At 38.7% G+C, this 21,597-nt stretch overlaps 1 protein-coding gene across 1 annotated transcript; it reads right to left on the bottom strand.

Moving 5' to 3' along the window:
• Positions 1-468: 468 nt before the first annotated feature.
• LOC113226376 (fork head domain transcription factor slp2-like) lies at positions 469-1,833 on the bottom strand. Its single transcript, XM_026458982.1, has one exon. It carries the CDS (start codon positions 1,798-1,800, stop codon positions 814-816), a length of 987 nt encoding a protein of 328 aa, XP_026314767.1. The 5' UTR covers positions 1,801-1,833; the 3' UTR covers positions 469-813.
• Between the last annotated feature and the right edge of the window lie 19,764 nt (positions 1,834-21,597).

Raw genomic sequence — 21,597 nt, 5'->3', positions numbered from 1 at the left:
AATACATATTATCTACATTATGTCAATGCAACGTGTGACAAATATGTACTGTACTGCTGTCTTATATAAGTTTATCCATTCATCATTTAGTTATTTTCGTTTGTTTCTATTGTATTGTATCTTATCTCGTTTGCTGTAAAAATAATCGTTCCGCTCAACCGCGTGTAGGTAGGCCTAAATGAGTCAATGTCTCCGCTGCGGCGAGCAGCTCGCGTCCGAGTAAAACATCATTAAACTACGTCAAAGGTTTGTAAAGGTGTTTTGTTACGTTTATTTGTTTTGCTGCTGCACTTTTTGCAAACAAGAGGCGTTTTGTTGACGCGGTGATTCACTCGCGCACAATGCAGCGCTTCCTCACACCGCCATAATTTACAGCCGCCACACCGCACTGACGACACTTGCCTTGGCATGTTCCTAGAATAACAACCTACCCCCACATTACAGGTAAATGAAACATAGTGCTAAGGGAACAATATCTTGTTTTATTCATCATTCATTCATTATAGTTCTCTCTATCTTAAACCTAGAGCTAATAAATATATGTACGTACACTTTGGATTTATTTACATCAGATTAAACTATTCTTACAATACAAACGATAGCGGAATGCTACGTGAGGTACAACGATCGTGCTAGTATTGCGATGCGAACAGTGCTTATGCGTACAGCTAAAACTAATTTGAGATTACCTCGAGTGCCGCCACTGGTCCATTTGGTACACTAACTAAAACTACATCACAGATAAGGAAAGTCGTCTCGAGCGCTTCTCTGAGTATTTGGCTCAGCTTCTATGAGATTGTCCCCAGGTCGCAATCACTGCCGCGTCAACACCGTTACTGGCTTGTAGATGTGCGGCGTGAGCGGGTGGTGCGACGGCGGTGCCGGCAGCTCGGGGCTCGACGCGCCCGATGTTGGTGGAGAATGTGGCGACGGGGGAAGAACTGGTGACATTTGAGAGAACATCGCCGACGTCTGATGTGCGATAGGCGAGTTTTGTAGGAGCGGCGACTGGCCCAAGTACGGCCCCGACGGCATGCGCTCCGCCGCGTACAGAGCCGGCGAGTAAGGCAATCCCCCGTAACCCATAGCTTCGGCGCCACGGAAAGCTGGATGCACAGCACTAGGAGTAACGGGAGGAGTTTTCATTTGCATCGGCGCATATCTCTGATACAGCAGTTGCGAGTACAGACCGACAAGTTGTGAGTACGTCGCAGGAGGGTATGCTCCTGGAAGGGGTCCTCCGGGGAACAGAGGCCTTTTGAAGCAGGCAAGGCGCGAGCGGCCGTTAAGCGCGGATCGCCGGCGCAGCTTACCCGTCGTGCCGCCGATGAACACGTCCTCCGCCGATGCGTCCAACATCCAGTAGTTGCCCTTGCCGGGGTCGTCGTAGTGTCGCGGCACTTTCACAAAGCACTTGTTCAAGCTGAGGTTGTGTCGGATGGAGTTCTGCCAGCCCTGCCTGTTCTCCCTGTAGTACGGAAAGTTGGTCATGATGTACTCGTAGATACCGTTGAGCGTGAGCCTCTTCTCGGGGCTGTTGCGGATGGCCATCATGATGAGGGCGTTGTAGCTGTACGCGGGCTTCTCATGTTTCTTATCCTTCTTGTCATCGCTATCGCTGTCCTTGGGTTTGGTGCAGTCGACGGGTTCGGTGCCCGTTACATCCAGTTCGGAATCGCTGAGGTCCGCCTCCGACGGAGCAGCGTCGGTCGAAGAGGGAGCCGGGGACGGCGGCGACTTGTTAGCCGCGTGGTTCATAAGTATCGCATTTATACTGAAATCTCCTTCAAACTTCACCATGTTGATCACTAGTTCCAGCACTTCAATGTCGAGCGGCGCTGCGCGTGTGCACACACTGCGAACGGAGAGCAGACTGGCGGGCGCGGAGGCGGGCGTTGCTATTTATACAGCGCGCGTAAATCTCCGCCTTTTGTGCTTCGAGTGCATGCAGTGGCCAATCAGAGCGCGAGCTTTCCGGTACATAGAGGCACGCCCCTGCTCCCGTAAGCTGCTCTTCACCCCCGCCTCGCGTCCCGCCACTCCAAGCTCCTTCACTTGCTGTGTGCACAGCATTGAAGTCTCTATGGTTTTGTTTGAATTCTGTTCCGACGCTTGCGACGAGTTTATTTATAATTTTGTATTTCTTTTATTAGGTCTATCTGCAGGCACAATTATAAATCGATTGTGGTTTGTAATGTGATTAATGGCTTAATGGGACTATTTAACTTGTACTGTATATTACTTTGTACGTCGAGAATGTGATAGGGTTTAGGTTAGTTCCTTGGGGAACTCCTGTCGTAAGTTGTGGCTGTTTTCTTTTGTTGCAATATTGATGCTCAAAGGATGTGTAGGTACTTACGGAGGCATGTGCTCAGTCACGGCAGAATACGTGATAAGGTGGTACCAGATGATAAGAGCTCGTATATTTGCCTGATAGCAGTTATACAATGTGGTTTGTTTATACAATTACTATCTTAAGCGGATTACATTCGTGACATATCTGAATTGCGTTGCTTACGCATTAGTTTATCGGCTCGGCCGATTTCCACAGGAACAAGACCAACATTTTGCACTTAATACAATTGTTCGTATTTCAACGTTTATTGTCATGCACAAGTAATACAAGAGACGCCAAATGCAAAATATCTTTCCTCGCGTAGAAATAAAATGTTGAGTATTATTGTTTAACACAATTTTTGTGTTTTGTTTAAATTAAAAGAAACTGATCAATGAAGCTACATGAAGCTAATCTTGTTAAAAGCAATTGAATTTGGAGAGTGAATTACGATCATGGAAATGAAAATCTTTTAGAAGCAGTAAATCAAACAAAGACACATTCTTAAACTATGCCACAAAGAGACGTCGACTGTACCTGCGTGATCAGGCGATCACGACACTAACAGACGATCATGCCTGATCATCACGGACGCTGACTGATGTGGTGGACACTAATCTGACGCTGGTAGTTGTTATCCGTAATTTCACGTACCTGTCAATTATCTTACACGCTTATCTTAACGGAATATAGAGACTATATAATATTTGGGTATATTTCAAAAATGTTTTTGTTATTGAATTTATTATTATTTTATGTGTAAAACTGTGGCTTTATTTTTATACCTTTGTTCCCTGTAGGCCTTTGTTTTTTAAACGCACACACTTATAGCCCCACACTAGGGAAACCCTGTGTCGCGGGTGCCATGGACACACGCATAGACAACCACAAATTACACCCACACTTACGAGAGAACAAATATAGGCCATACAAATATTTCTCCCTGCCCGGGAATCGAACCCAGGACCTCTGCGTGACAGTCCAGCACGAAAACCGTTTGGCCACGGAGACAGTTTTAACTATACAATATTTTTGTTATAACTAGAAAGCACTTTCCAAGCTCTAATAGAGATGCCACGAGTATTCGGCCACTATTCGGTATTCGGTCTAATCGGCTACTTTTTTAATATTATACGATTATTCGGCCGAATACCGAATATCAAATAATGAAAAAAAAGCACATATTGTTCAAAATGTATCACGTATTTTAGTCTCAAATTGTTGCATCAATACTTAAAATCAATCTGTGGCAGGCAATTTATTCAACACTGGTTGGTAACAAACGATGGCCCTTTTCCTTGTAAACAATTCCTGCTTCTGAAAATAACCTTTCACTATAAATAGTACTGTCAGGAGACGAGGTAAATCTTAGCAAATTTTCAACAGGGTTGGATAGCTACTGCTTTGCGTTTGCTGACCACCACTTGTAAGGATCTTCCCTCCGATCTAGGCGAACAGTTTAATTTAGCAATAGAATTTTTCTCCATATTCTCATCATTTTGCATATTATCTGTAGCGATTTCTTCAAAACAAGTCCAGAACCTGTCATGTATTGATTCTATCGGTTTGTCATTTTTCAACAAAAACACTCCAACCCCGTTACCTCCGCACACAGCGCAATGTGACGGGTCGTAATAGATCGCGCGTGAAATGCACAGATATTACGCCGAACATTTGGCAGCCGAATATTCGACATTTCGGCCGAGAGCGTGCCAAATCAGTACTCGTGGCATCTCTAGGTACTTTAAAGCATATTTTTTTATTGTGGAAACCTAGCAAAAACCCCTGGGCTTTACAAAATCCTTTAAAAAATCCTTTCATATATATATGTACGTATATATACAGTCACATTATGAAGATCTCCACTATTCATGAGTCATACGTTTGATTAAATCAACAACGGTCAGTCGACGCACAAAGAGCTAAGATCGGTACCGATCAAACCACGCAGCGCCTTTTGTCCCGTTCTCGAGTCTCGATTCACCATCATGTTATTCATTGTGCACTTTAATTCGATTATCACCCGATACTGCGTGTCGAGCGATAGTTGATAAAAAAACTTAGCTTACTGGTTGAAACAATAAAACCTATGTTTAATGCCGCATCTTATTTATGTAGTATTCAAATTCAGTATTCCAAAAGTGATAAACTTTGCTTATTTTAAGAACATTATATTATTTCCTAGTATTCGGTAGTAACAATAGCCTGGACATAAATACCACAGGTATTTAAGAAAGGCGTTAAGCCCTGGATTATTGGTCTAATTCTTTAATAATCTAACAAAACCGGTTTCTAAATATGCAGCTATAGCTTCTTCGTAGTGTCACAAAATTACGGCGACATTCAATGGTGAGTCTTACTACGAACAATTGTAATCTTTTATTGTTCCGATTGTACTAATTTTAATCCCCCATAGTTACTGTTTTATCTGTTGTTAAGAATAATTTTAGTTAAGCTTTTTTATAAGGTTATAACATTGAAACAAATTTTTGTTTTTTAAAAAGTACCTTTACTTTTTCTTATACATATTGCATTTATGCCATACAAAATAAATACTCCACAAATGTACCTACGTAATAAGCTAAGGTTTTTTATGTTTTACGTTTTGATGTTGCTGCAAATGGAATGAAGCTGATTAGATAGGTACTGGTTAAAATCCGTCCGCATGAGTGAATATTGTGGCACCGAAGCCGCCGTCCCATCAGCCGATCGAAGCGAAATAAATTAAGAAAATAAAATAAAAGATAAACATCTAAAAAGGATTATCATCCATCCGCCGCCAACCCGTCTGCTTATCTCTACATAGAGTAAAGTAAATCATAGATTCGTAATAGAGAGTGCCGACGACGATAACTGTCCTCGGCTTAAGGTTGGAGCCCTTGTTGACATTCGTCCATTATGAATTACGCATCTCGTGTAATTCATTTATTTAATCAGAATATTACTAGACGGCTTTCGGTATTACTTTCATCATCTCGCTGGAAGCTCATTTATTCCTTTAAGGTCGTGCAACGGGGAATAGGAGTACAAATTCACTTTCGACTGATTAACAGGAGTCAAATTGTTTTAATAGTAGATAATTACCCACAACGCGGAAAAACTGAAAGTCTATAGGGGAAGGAAGGTGAGTAAGTAGGGTGATGACGAGTTTCAATATGAGCTTCGACGTTTCCAGTTCCGCCTGAGGGCGAAGAACGCGAAAATCGTACGAAGTGAAGAAGCAGCTCATACATACAATACAATACAAAAATTCTTTATTGTACACCAAAATGGAAATAAATGCAATAAAATTAAATTATAAAATAAGCTGTGGTACAATGAGCGGCCTTATCGCTTTAAGTGATTTCTACCAAACAACCTTTGGGTAGAAGTAATTATGGAACATGTAACAGTTACAACAGTTTTCTATGGGTAAATTTCCAAACTTTTTCAAGTTTTGGACACTGTATTACGGCTTGTCGTGATCATTCAACCATTGAGTTGATTTTTGCAATGATCGCAGAGAATCCGCAAGTCTGAAACTGCTTCATATCTGTGTCAATTGTTTAATATTCAGAGCAAGTTTCAAAGCGTGCCCATTGGTTGTTTTTTATTTTACCAATTTGACGCAAAAAGGTCAATATTCTGGGTATAGTTATATCAAAATCATGTTGCTAATTCTTCCGTAGTTTGCGATAGACACTATTAACTTAAGCTCTGGTCATCCACGAGGTTTACTTGCCAGAATAAAATTTCCACTGTGGACTCGAGCAAACCAAAAATACACAGTGTGTTTGTTAGTTAGTATCCGTTCCATGCAAGTTAATGTTTAATAGCCGTCTGCGTCGCGTCAACGCCACGCCATGCAAAATTAACCAAAAGAAAGGAATAAAGCCAAAATTTTTAATTTACAAGCCCCGAAAAGTTCTGATCTGAGTCTTACACTAAAAAGTGATTATGTCATTTCATAGTGGCGCGAACTTTGGAACGTCAATTTCATATTTTAACCTCTAGAGCGTTTGCGCAGTACGTCCGATTCGAAATAAAAAAAATGACAGCCCGAAACGCCATAGTCTCGGGTTCGGAACGAACACGAATCGGAAAATTTCACACCAACATTAAATTAACTTACGTGTATTGCTCTAAGTCGTGTGAATATCATACACTATGCTATAGAATAAACTATACGCACTAAACTCATTATACAACTCCTGTAATAATTTAATCGAACTCTATGTCGCTAGAGACGCGCTAATCGGCCCGACCAAGCGCGCAGTCGACACGACGTCGCCCGCTCCGCGGCGCTTTGATCACCCCGCCTCTCACCGCCTCTTGCCGACTCTGCATCACCTCTACCTGTCCTCTTACGAGACTCTGATCTGTGCACCATATCCACTCGTTTATAAATATACCTGAATCTTGTTGATACATTTTTGCCTTTTGTTAGGTGTTACCATCCGACGGCGGCCGTCTTTTTGTTATTGAAGGACGTTTTTCGCATCTTTTCACTTAACATAACTTGTGATTGTGGATTGTTGTGAATCATCTATCAATCAGTACATAATATGCGTTAAACATGTAAATAGTACGTACTAATATTAATTCTCTCCTACACGTTACCACTAAACGCTTACCCTTTCACCTGACTCCGACCTTTCGTGATATATCCATACCGTAGTTGACCGTCTTCAGCTACTTGGAATGGACCTGTCGTTCAATCTGAACTTCGGCAGATACATTGAATCCATGGCCAAAAATGCAGCCAGGAAACTTGGCTTCCTTTCCAAGGTGAGGACAGTTGCTTCAGCTGTACCAGCACAAATCCGGTCGTGTATGGAGTACTGCTGCCACTTATGGGATGGCTCTAGTAACTACCAACTGACCACCTGAGATTCATGTATAATTACGGTGACAAGAAATATTCAAGGATATCACACAATTAATTCGTCCTCTTTATAACATACAATGTAATTTCTCTTATCGTCATTATTTAACCGAAAGACGGCCACTGCTAGACATACGCATGTTCTATGATGCGATGTAAATTTTTTGTAGATGTCCATTAGTATTGTTAACGAGGAATAATTAGCCTAAACTTTGAGTACGATCGAAACGAACAATTGTTTAATCGGAACGAAATGCTATTTTAGACATAATGTATTGTGCTTTATTCGGTACACATTTACGCTTGAGAACTTTTATTATAGCTATTTACCTATTAAAAACGGTGTTCTACTGCATACATTCGATAATACATGTAGTATTATTGTAAATAATCTGGCTCAGAAATGATAAGCTGCTTTGGTTTAGTAAATTGCACAATAACAGAAAACAGTACAGGTAAGTTTAAGTAAATGACAGAACAGGCGGCCTTATTGCTAGGTGGGGCGAACATTTCGACGTTACTCGTGTGATCAATTGAAAAAACCGATAAAGTAACATAGGTAGTAAAATAGTTGATTACAAAATTTACGTGAACATTAATAATTGAATTTCCTAAATGTATTAGCGACAATTACATTAAAATTGTATGTTTTACCCTAACACAACTCGGTGTATGTAATTGTCAATGCCACGACAACCTTGACCATGCAAATTTACAATTATAGGTTTGAACACCTGCGCACGAGCAAAGTCGCCTCGGCAAACAGAAACGCTCGTTAACATTTTTGTTATCAAATTGTTCATTCACAGTTTCATAATAACAAATTATTGTTACTGAATCAGAAACGCCGTTTTCTATTTAAATGATACGAAGTCACTGCCGAAAAAGCCGTGGAAAATTTCTTATCATAGATATCTATAATTTCTGTATTTTGAGTAGCCGAATTAGCCCTGGCACAGTGTAGATGAAGTCTATATTGTATCAAATCACTTTTACAATATCTAAGTAGTACCTACAGGGAATCAGATAGTACACAAATGGGTACAATCGCCACAAGTAATCGCGTCTTACTATCGTTTCTCAAACATATCATGTTTTTATCAAGTGCATACACAATAACTTTATATCGTTTGACATATCTGTAACGTTACCAACTTTTGATTGCACCTCGGATAGCACTTTGCATAATAAGATCTTAAAGAAGTGAGACCCATGTGAACGGGATGAGTCATTTGGGGTAAAGGTAAAAGTAAGTTGGTGAAGTGGACGCTGCTGGTGTCAATCGGACGGCTACGCCGTAAGGCACGCGATGGTCTCTCGATTAGCGATATGAATGTCCATCATGGTCATGGACAGTCTCAAAATCTTTATTTCTTTTTTTATTTAATAGAACATATCGCTGGAAACAATAAATAGGAAACAGCAATAAAAAAAATAACAAAAGACTTGTCAGGGAAATGAATATGACCTCTTCCAATTAAGTGTGTTTGTAACTGCTGTTAAAATGATTAAAATTGCTTGTAAGGTTTCATGAGTTTCTTCATGCAAATGAATATATGTAGATTTGCACGACGCCTTTGATATATTCTTAGGTGGATAATAAATAAAATAACTTCATGAATGCCTGTGTACTTGATGACGATCGCGCTTATTTATTTCTTCGTTTACACCTACAGGTGTACAGCGCATGGGATACATGAATCATATTCTTACAACCTTGTAGACTTGTATTTGCAGAACGTAAACAATTAAATTATTCGCAGGTACATGTAATGGGTGAGTCCTGAATGACCGATATAGAACAAATGATTTATTTTCACTCGGTATAATGATTGCTATTTAATATAATTTCAAAGGAGTTAAGCACTCATTGGATGTAATTAATAGTTATATAGCACGTAGTAAATTTAAATAATGTTAGGTATAAGAAATTACTAGCTTAATGTATTAATTAAATAACAACTGTGAACTGGCAACCGGTAGGTACTATCTTAATATTGACAACTTACACGATGAAGTTTTTAAATATTTTTATTACACATACAATACGTATTTTTATTTAATTAGCCAGATGCTATATAAATGACGCAAACAATGTTTTTTCGTCACCTGTAAAGTTGTCAAAATTGAGATAGTACTGATTGCCAGTTCACAGTCGATAGCGCACTTCAATTTAGTGATTCGTCACACGCTCACTCGGCTTGCGCGCTTGCGGTCGTCAGGAAACTCTCTTGGTAGGGGTAGGGGGTAACCCGGGGAGGCAAAGTTTATCTTGAACTCAAGAACGCGGGATAGCAACTGCACGCCATATTGACTAGCGAACGCCGACTCAGGCGTCACTACGGAACACGTCAACGAGAGTCTCCTGTTTCTCTCTATGCTGATGACGTATCGAAACTATTAGTGCAGGACAAATGGCCTCGAAAAATTGTCTCCGTCCAGACACTGAATATGCAGTTCTAACCTAGGAGAAGGATCAGTTCCTCGAAATTAATTTTTAATTGTCATGTGCAACCAATATCGTTGTTATGAAAACCATACTTTACTATTATTTTTGTTACTAAAATGGTAACGAGCGCTTCGGCGGCCGCAGCGGCTGCACGCCGCAACACGCTCACTTCGCTTGTCTCAAGTCACCTAATACTTATTCTTGCTTAGGAATTGTATTTATTTATTTATAATACATTATACCCCATCAATGTTATATCTGAGTGAGTCAAAGTCAAAGTCAAATAATAATTTATTTTATAAGTAAAATTTTTACACTTGAAAATGTCATTTTTTAAGCTACTGCTCGTTCACTGTGCCGACTTCCCTGAGAGGAACGAGCAAAAAAGTAGGGAATGCTCTTTTCAAATAAACTTAAATGCTATAGAATACTTTTTGGATCACATGCGTGTGGAATCTAGACTTATGTTGTCTTTCCATACATCTGAAATGTTGTAAAATGCACGTTATACCAATCGTTAATATCGAACGATCCTTCCTTACTAAAATATTTGATGTCTTCTTACTATGAAATAATTATATCCTTTGAGCCGCATATTGACTAAAAATATTTTGTTGTCATATCGAGTGAAGCACCACAGATGTTACATTTGAATGCGTTTCGACATTTACAATCTGCCGACGTATAATTTTTTGCTTTAACTATAAAACATTACAAATTTTTCAAAAATGGCAATTATTTCTTTATTGAATAATGTGAAATGAGAAATGACGGCGTTTTGTTAGGGCAGGCATATAGGCACTCGGCCTTATTATTTTCTTTTTTTTGCGATACAGTGACGGGGCGAACAAGTCGTGCACCTAATGGTAGGCGACACGCCACTCCATAACAGTTGCAGTGCCACTCAGAGCCTTAAATCACAAAGATCTGAGGGCCACAGTAATGCTGACATTACTGCTTGGCGGCAGAAATAGGTAAGGTGGCACTACTACCCAGGACGAACTACTTCACGAGGAGTTCTACTGCTATCATATATCTATGTACTATTCATCCGATGTTTCTGGTCATTTAGTCCTCTTGTTGCGCGTGTGCAAAGAGTTCAAATGGCAACATTATTACCTCGTGAATGATAACTCGAGTGAGCGCGACACCACCGCCCACTCAAACTCGGGTCGCTGGTCGCCACACTAATCTAATTTGTGCCATACACAATTAGGCACACATCCTTTGTAGTGATGGGAATTTATACTTATTTGCTCATTGCTCCTAAAATACGTGTTAAACAAGTGTTTTATCTCAATGTGCTTGCGTCGTGTCTTTGTACTTGGTCTTTCAACGACTTTTTAATCGTAGCGCCATCTATGAGAAATCTATTACAGATTTATCACCCAGTTAGTACCTTTACAGCTACCAGTCCTGGCGAGAGATGTCGCTATTCACTGTATTAATTAAATTTTTATTGAATTGATATTCAATTATTTCAATTATAGTCATTGAAAGACCAAGTACAAAGACACGACGCAAGCACATAGAAGAATTCGTGAGGTCCGTTGGTTCGTTCCGTGGCTTAGTTGGTACAGCGTCTAGCACGGTATGCAAGAAGACGTCGGTTCGAATCCGACCGGATCGAAGGAATTTTTTCTGAGTGTTTTTTCTGAGTGTTCGATCTTTGTATTAATAATTATAACAAACTAGTGGAGTAATTTTTCAAAAAATAATTGAATATCAATTCAATAAAAATTTAATTAAGTGTTTTATCGTCAAAAGGTCTCTCTAGTAAGAGAGGATTTATGCTACATAAGCACGCTGACAATGTTGGTTTCAGACTTTACACGTTTTTCAAGGATTGTTCCAACTGCCATCAACGTGTAGGTTTTATACGATGTATTCATTCCCCAATAGCGAAAGGTATTGGTGCTAAATTCTCACAAAAGTTAGAAAATAAAGGTGATTAAAAGCGCTGACGTCTCTACTAAGAAGCAACCCTTTCTTCCATTGGGCTACATCACAGTCGTCAGTATTTAAATATTATGAACATGTATTGCCGACCAATTACCATGCTCAGTCGCTTTATTTTACAAATAAGGTTTGTGGTAATATATGCACTACATTCAGGGTACAACAAACAATGCACTTTAGTTTAAAATTGACATCGAACGCTTTTACACCTGTTGTGAATTATTCAACTCTGCTTTAATTCACTTCAAGCTTTTAAGCCATCATTTATAATCATCTACTGGAATTGAAAGGTTAAAGAGAAAACAAACGGCATAAAGAGTGACTAATAAATAAGTTTATCGGACGGGCGCGATTTTTGTCGACAAACAGCACTTAGCTAGCGGGCGGCGCCGGCGCTGCGGCGCTGCGGCCTGCGCGCTCTCTCATCGTCATCATCGATCGACAGGCGAGGCGACGTGTGTTGCCTCTATCATTACGCGTAAAAAGAAACCATATTTTATTCAGGAGTTTTGACGTCCGCGCGACACTTGGTTCGGTCGTTGCAAAAATTATAGCTTCGTTCTTGTAGCATTATGACTTTGTTTGTCAGCTACTTGAGGCTATGGAAAGAAGTGTAAATGTTTACCAAAAGTTTTTAAATTACTTATAGTATTTTGACAGCATTAAATGTAGGTACTGGAAAAAATATACTAAATATGGTTCGTATAAAAGAAATACTTTTAACAGCCTTTTTTAACTAGAAGGAGGGCGCTGTTCTGAGGATTTATCCTTTGCATCGCTAGACTTATTACTTATTCTTTGGCGAAAAAAGCTGCCAGCCGTTCTAGTCGCTTTTTCACCGTAAAGCACTCTATAATGTTTTGTAACTTATCTAATGAAATGTATTTCAAACCAAATCAATGAAATTAAATAAAAATAAAATCGTGTTTTTATTTAATATGCAAAACAACATCAACTACAAACAATTATAAAAAATAACAAAATAATACAAAAAAAAATCAAAACAAAATAGTCGGCTAGAGTTGAACGCTTAGTGACATCACTATTGTAGAGATGTGTCGGCCGTACAGTGGGCAGCAATTAGTTAACCTTACTTAAGGTGCGGGTCACAAACAGCGCGCAATTGGCCCGACCGCCCGACTGTCCGTCCGCCCGTCCGTCCGTCCCCGGCCCCGGCCGGCCCATCGCCGCGCCGACGACGTGATCTCTGCTCCTCATATTTGTTTATTGAATTACCCTCTACTGTTACAATTAGAATAAGTGTTGGATGACTAACTCTCAGGAACTATAATTGCTATTGTAAAAAGAAGTAAGAAAATTCGTAATAAAATATAATTTGCCTCAAAGCATAAATTTCTCAAAAGACTTAAAGGCCCCTTATCCTCGAGGCTTATCATGCTAAGCTTTTTCCAATTTCGATCCGAACATAATTCGAAACTTACATAATAGCAGATTTATAAAAGTAGCGTAGTTTCATATTATAGCTTTGCCTTAAAAAAAATTTAAATTTGCCTCACCAAACAATTTAAAATAACAACATAAAACAAGGCAAATTATTTGTAAACTACATTTTTCTTTTAAATTAGTTTACCTGTACAAAGTTCCAATTGAAGCCCTAAACGGCGTCTCGGCAAACAAATTTTGTTAAGTAAACTTTTAGTACAGTCAGCCAAGGATTGACGAGTAAATGCGAAGTAAGATAAACAATGTGGTCCAAAACTATGGCAATGCAGGTTTTTAAATATTTTTTACCAATTCGCTTGCTGTCTATATGATTAATCGTACCTATACCTATCAGAATAAAAAAAAATAAACGTAGAAGTTGTCAGTTCCTTCTTGAAGTAGATTCTTAAAAATTTACATGAAGTATAGTAAATTTTAGCTCCTATGAAACTTCTTTACATAAAATGTTCATTGTTAATATTCTGTTTTTTTTTATTATCTTTTAAGCGATTCCATTTTCTAATTATGTAATAAAATTACTAATAAAATTAATAAAATAAAATTATTTTAATTTAATTTTTACTACGCTAGTGTCTTTCTAAAGGCGGTATTAGGTACATGTTTTGCATGTTATTATACAGCAAAGCGTGATGGAGTGTCCAGTAGTTGATCGGAGTTAAATAATAGATGCATGGATGGGCAACACGCATTGCGCGTCCCGCGTCGCACTCGGGAACCGCCAGCTGACGCCTCGTGAAGGTAAGTGGTCTCGGTAATGCGTCCTTCTATATATGTAATAGGTATTTTTGTCTTTGTGTGCCTACAGCAAGAGAGAACTCCACTCTCTGCAATGTGCAACAGCTTGCCCCGTGAACGTGACCTATCCGTAGGTAATTTTATTAATAAAACTTCTCCAGTCAAAAGATTTCTAGTGGAATCGAAACAATTGTAATTGAAAAAGTGAATCAATTTTCCCACCCAAAATCTTATAAACCTAATCATCAGTAAAATCGGCTCTCGAGAACTCAACAAGGTGACAATATGGAGATGAATTCCGCTACGAGCAAATCTGTTTGGCTTTTAAGGCCTCGTAATTTCGGAGGGTTAGCGAATGATCTTGTAGTGGGTGCTTGAGTCCCCACGACGCCGGCACGACGTGACGCCGTGGGGACGGCTCCAAGAGTGCTTCTCATGATTCGATACCTTCTACTACCTAATATGATTGTTGCGAAGATTACTTAAGATATTGAAATTGATGTGGGAACGAAATTTTTGATAATTTCTATTTGTTAGTCTATTTTGTTAGTAAGTAACAGTTTCCTACATCTTTGCATGTTACTCACATTGTCGATTGGTTGCGTTCAGCAACCAATTTAGAGCATGGAAAAATTAAAATCCAATTTCTCCCCTCTGTATTTCGAAGAAGAATGAAGAACCATAGCGAGTAGTGACTGCCGTGTTAAAGTATTCATATCGTAAGAGTCCCCAACGAGTCATAATAACAGTTTTGTACCGTTTTCCGACAAATTACCGAACCGTCCCCGCTACGTCGCTAATGAACGATTGTTTCGTCGTTTAATCGCAACACAACTACTAGATTATTTTATGAGGAATATCTGTACGCTTTTCCATTCCTTTACAAAGTTATACTTTCGATATTTCAACATACATTACCGGTTTAAAGGCGCGCTATAATTTCGAAAAGACAACCAACACAACAATGGATGAGGGGAGTTTTTGTTGGTCGATTTACAAAATCGTGTCACGGTGACAGGAGCCATGAGAAGCGTCTCAGCTGACGGTGGGCGAGTGGACGATCAAACGGAAAAAAACTGTTTTAATGTTGTGGTCACAGTTTATTTCATTACCCTCATCAGTTATGCACGCCTGGTATCGGGGAGTTTAATTAACTGTAATTACGGTTTTAACTCCCGGTACACTGGAGGTTTTTTATACCGAGGAAATACCCGTGGGTTTGGAAGTTTTACCTTTATGAAATTTGAAAGAGGTATTTAAAAAAAACTTTTTTCTTTAAAAAAACTTCATTCATTACCGTAATTAATTAGCTAAGGATTATATTTATGAAAAAGATATAATTAGAAACTAACTATTATACATACGTAATGTTTTAGGAACGTAAACTAGACATTACAACTAAACATTTTTAATTTGCTTAATTGTCTGAAATCTTATAAGACACCTATGTCCAGCAGTGGAACGTATAATGTTGATGAAGATGATAATGAACTATCTCAAAATATATTACTTTGCACGAGAACTTGACAGTGAATTATTCAAAGCTAACATCAAAGGAAGCTATTACAATCAATAAGTCCTCCGCGTATTACGGAACACGTAGCAATCAGCGCTAAAACGTACTACAATTATACCCCTGGCGTAATAAACAGTTATTGTCCATCGTGGAAGGCCAGTATGGAGGAACTCAGTTCAGCAATGTCCTCCGCGCCCAGCTACCGCCCATGGAATGTCCCACTTTAGTCGGTGTGTTCGTAATACCTTTTTAATATATAGTTACAACATTTGTAATATATAGTTAAAAGCGCAGCCTTAACGTCTTTTGCACATGGATAGGTATTGGAGCACATTTCAAAAATAATGATCCTCTTATAAAAGTAGAAAATTACGCGAGTGTCATTACTATTATAATATATTTACGGTGGTTTTTACACTGGTAAATGGCTTTGTCAGTGGAAAAGTCTATACAACAAAACATAACATGACTAATCATTTGTAAAAGTTATTTAGTATTTATTAAATATTACGTTGTTCTTAGACGGCATACTGTAATATTAATACACTAATGACAGCGGCGCGTCCAGGCACGCTGCCAGCCATGCCAGCTATGTAATTTACTGAAACATGAAGAGCCTACGCCCCCACCCCCGCCCCCGACGCGCGGGTGTATCATGTGCCTACGTAACACTTACCAACTACCGATCTCTGTTAAAGAATTAATCGACAAATGTGCGCGGTCGATAATTTTCCATCCTTCGTAGGTATCTTCTTCGTAACTCCAATATGAGGCTTTTGTTGTTCTGTAATGTCGTTTACATACATATATACAACTTACCTTTTACTTACAAGGTTCGTGTTAAAAATGTATGCCTAAATTCTCATAGACCCTGTTATTTTTGAAATTATGGGACTGGCGAGGAATAATTTTGTTGTTGCCTAGAATATGTTAGAAGATAAACTTGTTGTTTTAGAATACAAGGTATATATGTACATTACATTTTTTTTATTATGTATTAATCTAACTTCAATACTGAACATTCAAATTCGACTTAATTTATCAGTTCTAAATAGAAGCGAATGCGAAGCTCTACTATTGCTCCCATATAATGAAGGGAAACATTTGATTTTTTTATGTTCCACTGACATTTAGAGCGTGATAAACTAATAAGGAATGTTAGCCACAACACTTATCTACCAAAACAAACTATGATTGGCAGGCGGCGGCGGTAGCGGCGTGCGCGCGAACCTGTCAAAATGATCCGCCGCGCTCGCGCCGCTCCAACAAACATCACCCAATATACAAACTCCTCCTCCATTAGTTTTAACCACAAACGTTAAAGTTGAATTTCGCTTACTGAATGATCCTAAGCAGTTGTATCTCTAGGTGTTACTCGATCTGTTGTGTTATTGTCTCGTCGTTTATTTGTGGTCACTTGCGGTCGCGGCTTTGCTGCGCCCGCGCCGCGTCCGGCTGCGGTAGGAGGTCAACGAAGGATCACCATGTTTGTACTGCTTGTATTGAAATAAATTGAAAGGATGGAACTGATCTAGATAAATATAGTCACTCCAAAATATGATTGAATATCATCTGTAAACGAGATCAATAGGAATATTATTTAAGTGAAATAGATAAACACTTACCGGCCGCAATATCACTTGATATAAACGATGTGGTCGAACCATATTAAATTATGTCAAACACAAGGGAGATTCTATCAACAAGCATTAGAAATCTAGTTGCTACAACTACTCTACTACATTACCATGTCACAATTAAACTTTAAATGCAAAAAATAATGTCCTTTACTTACGCAGACGCATGGTCACAGCAGGTCAAATGTCAAGCGGGTGATATGAGGCGGTGCGTGCTGCCACGATGGCGTATCTCTGACGCCTGCCTCTCCGGCACGCATGCCTGCCCACATCGGTACCTACCATTGTGAAAGGACCACGAAGCGAGTACGATCAGAAGCACTTGACCATGTTGATGACTTATTTATTAAAGCATCATAATTGTTTCTTTATCTTCCTATAAAATACTTCTAGAAATTTGGTTGTTGCCAGTGCGCCTATAATCTCACTGCTACACGAAGGTTTCACTTGAAAGCAGAAGACGATTTCTTGTAAATGTTCCACATCATATTTTGTTATAATACCAAGTCGTGCGTCTGATGGTGACCGATACGCCTATACGCCCGTAACAGTTGCAGTGCTACTCAGAGCTTTAAATCACAAAGACCTGAGGGGCACTGCCACTGCGCCCATCACCCTGAGACGTGATTAACGAGTCCCATGTGCCTGTAATTTCTCCAGGACGGCACGCAGGAATGCTCACATTCATGCATAGTCGGCAGAGATAGGTAAGTCAGTACTTCTTTGGACGAACTCTTTCACAAGGAGCTCTACTGCTACTAAAAATCGTTAATATTATGTGAGAATATCTCACTCTGTTTCTACTCTAACTATTATTAGTCGATATAACCCAGAACACATATATGAAACCCTACAACAGAATGAGGGTACATGACAAAACTATTTATTAAAGTAATTGAATCTTCTACAAAGCGCACTTTTGTTGTCACCAAATAGAGAAAGACAACGATTATTATAGATCTTATCAATGCATCAATAGCTTTCATTTTTCAAGTAAACCTATTCACTTCTGAAATATGACACTTTGAACAGTTAACAAACGAACAGTAGCTAATGATAAGGATCTAAAAACATATTATTTTTCACCGTGCTGTCCCTTTTAAAGTTCAACAGATTTTATCGCGTTGCGCAACTTGCTGTGAGATTAACATTCACTGTTCTAAGGTTAAACGAATGCATCGGGTTGTTTTTACAGTTCGTCTGTGTTTCACCGCTGTTTAAAAGGCTGGAAACCATTTCTAATAAGGGATCTTTATTTATTTTTCTAATATTACTTAATAGGGACTTAAGAATAATCACGAACAACAAGCCAATTACCGGTGACCACAACATTCTTTGACTAAGTAGACGTACAGCTCTTTTTGAAAGAGTACGTCCAGAGAAGTATCCATACCTATTTGTGCCGCCAAGCAGTAATTTAAGCACCGCGTTCCGGTTTTGAAAGGTAAAGTGCAGGCACATATCTCTTCAACTTTATATCTCAGGGTGAAGAAAATGCCCTACAGATCTTTGCAGTTTTAAGCTTTCTTCACTGTTCCTAGTTACAAGTCACGGGACAAACAAGTCGTGCGCCTGGTGGTAAATCACACGCCTATCCATAACAGATGCAGTGTCACTCAGACCTTTAAATCGCAAAGGTCTGAGGGGCACTGCCCCTGCGTCCGTCACCTTGAGAGATAAGTTGACAAGTGCCATGTGCTTGTGATTTCACCAGAACCCTTAACCTTCAAAATCAGAACACAGTAATGCTGAGATTACTGCTTGGCGGCAAAAATAGGTAAGGTGGTAGCAGTATCCTGGACAAACTCTTTCATAAGGAGCTCCTTCGCTACCAAAAAATTTCTCGATATTGCATTATAACATGGGAATAAAAAATAATCTTCAAAAACTTAGTACTTCATCTATTTTGTAGATCGTTCGTACCCGACCAGCAATTCACACTTTACAGACGTAATGTATGATCCTTATTGAAGCGATTATTATTCTAATTATTTCTAAATACAAAGAATTAGCAATCGCTTTGACAACAGTAACAACACATGTTGCGCACTTATCTTGTTTTTACCGTTTCACTAAAGATGCATTGATTAAAGGATTAAAACTAATTAAATTTCCACGACAAATATCAGTCAATCGTTAACTGAAATCGCTAATGAGGTATCGCTATACGTGGAACGGCCGTTGCCGAGTAGATTAACGAAAAATGTGGGTTGATAACGCTGCCGTTACAACGGCGGCTTATCGCTCGTACGATAATTTGTCAATTAATCGTTGGCAGGTTTACACAAAGGATTAGAATAATGTTCAATACTATGTACTAAATTAGTAGTAGGTACTAAATTTAATTTTGGAGATTCTTCTACTGCGAATAGGCGGAGCATGTCGGGCAGGAAGCTATATTGCGACAAATTCTACTGTCTATTCTAGATGTAACGACACGTCGTTAGTTGATTACTTTTTGCTTAATACAAAAAAGTGTTAATTGTTCTCGTGCTATATTTTTTGCTGAAAAATTAACAACTTGTACACTTTAGGTAGTTTTATATTTTATTATGTATGTACATAGATACGTATCGTTACTGCTAGTTTAGTAGCAATAGAGCGTCTTGTGAAAAAATTCGTCCAGATAGCCAGATAGCCATCTTGCCTATTTCTGCCGCCAAGCAGTAACGTGAGCATACTGCGTTGCGGTTTTGAAGGCAAAGGTGCTTGACAACTTATGTCTCAGGGAGACAGGCGAAGGAGCGTAGGCAGTGCCCCTCAGATCTTTGCGATTTAAAGCTCTGAGTGGCACTGCAACAGTTATATAATATAATTTACCGTCAAGCACACATTTGTTCGTCCCGTCACATGATATTATAAAAAAAAGTTAAGATGTAGTTAGTTACTTAGTTAGTTAGTTGCATAGTAAAAAGAAGAATTCAAATCCCTGTTGGACCATGCACCTGTGACCTTGTCTAAGTAACGTGCATTTGTGAATGTTTAGTAGCAATATCTTTCGCTAATAGTGAAGAAAACATAGTGATGATATTTGCACGTCGAAGAAGTCTTGCAACCCGTGACTGCGGCCTGAATCACGTCGTCCTCTCTCATCATCTCTATGATGAAATTTTATATATTTTTGTTAACGTAACTGAACGCACTTCTAAAGGCTAAAGTTACTACAAACGTTTTACAGTTTAATAAAACACAAAAACGTCAAAGAAAAACATCAAGCACTGCCCCAAATACTCCTACCCTCAAACTATTTAAAGTCCACAGCGACAGTTACGATATTATCATCGATCGCAAACAAACCTCCTCATTGTACGAGCACAATACCGGAGCATATTAGCCACCGCTGCGCATGGAGCCTTATCGCCACATCTACTGTTTGGCCCAACAAAGACGAAACTAGCAAATATCGTTATAATAAACCTATCATATTTCCATTGCTCACACAAAGTTACAAATTCGCTTCCGAAGTCTGTATTCCCTCCTGCAAAAGGTGCAAAGTTTACTGATCCATATGAATACGCATTTAGCAATGTCTAAAGATAACATCAATGTGACGGAATAGCTAATCCTATTCAGTGTTTGGGAAATATTATATTAACAAAAGTTACAATATAAGTTTTTTTTGTGACAAACGTAGAGTTTCGGTGTAGTCTTCCTTCCTGCGGTTTGTGTCCGGTTCGAATCCGATTGGTTCAATACTGGTGTCAATTTTCGGTTTGCTGTTAATTTTTGGTTTCTTTGTGATATTTGATATTCGTTATAATGGCATTGTTCGAGGACGAATCAACATTTAGTTATAAATACTTCTTTAAAATCTATTTCTTATCATTGTCCGTCTGTGGTTTTTCACTATCGGTAAGATAATTATGTATTCGATTATAATTATCCCAGTAAAATCACAACTCGAAAACTAAAATTATATCTGCATGAAAGGTCGCACATCATCTTCAGTCATGAATAATTTTATCAAGTTCGTTACAATGTAAGAATCTCTCGCTTATTTTCTTATTCCTATTGATTTGCAAAAGTCCACTTATGAAGCCGTATTTGACAGCTGTTCTTGGCTGTTCGTGTTGGGCTTGACCTTTTCTGTAACAGCGCGTACATACACAATATAATCTAAATTCTTTATCTAAATTTTTTCAAAATTGCTTATTGTATATATTTTTTACTGTCTTCAACAAACCTTTAAATAATCGAGTGCAAAGATTGTACCCGGGCGACCATGCGATCTGTGCGTGAGTCGATTACGACGGTCAAACTATCACTCAGGTATTATATGAATCACACAAAGCAGACCGCAGATCTTTGCAGTTGAGAAAACTCAAAACTTATTTTATGCCAACTTTCAAATTTACATGTCATCGAATTCTATAAAGAAAACAAGTGATCAGTTAAACGGTTTCAAACGTTATATTTACCATAATAGCGCTATAACACTGTGACAATTAAACTAATAAATGGCCAATAACAATTAGGTGACTTTGATTATCGACTGACTGATAGAAATAATAAATTTGAACCAATTTTTAATAGTAACTCGGTCGATGTAAAGTATAAATTCTACGAAAAGATTTCCACGTAACGTCGACGGATATTTGTTCACAGCCGTATTTCCAACTGCAAATATAAATTGGCTAA

This window comes from Hyposmocoma kahamanoa, unplaced genomic scaffold (genome assembly GCF_003589595.1).
Source record: "Hyposmocoma kahamanoa isolate Upper Pololo Valley unplaced genomic scaffold, ASM358959v1 190, whole genome shotgun sequence".
Classification (NCBI taxonomy): domain Eukaryota; kingdom Metazoa; phylum Arthropoda; class Insecta; order Lepidoptera; family Cosmopterigidae; genus Hyposmocoma; species Hyposmocoma kahamanoa.
Note: the sequence above shows the minus strand (reverse complement) of the source record. Positions and strands in the feature narration are given on the sequence as shown.

Bases quoted from the DNA above. Each gene is read 5' to 3' on its own strand.
- LOC113226376 (XM_026458982.1), bottom strand. From the start codon at position 1,800: ATGGTGAAGTTTGAAGGAGATTTCAGTATAAATGCGATACTTATGAAC.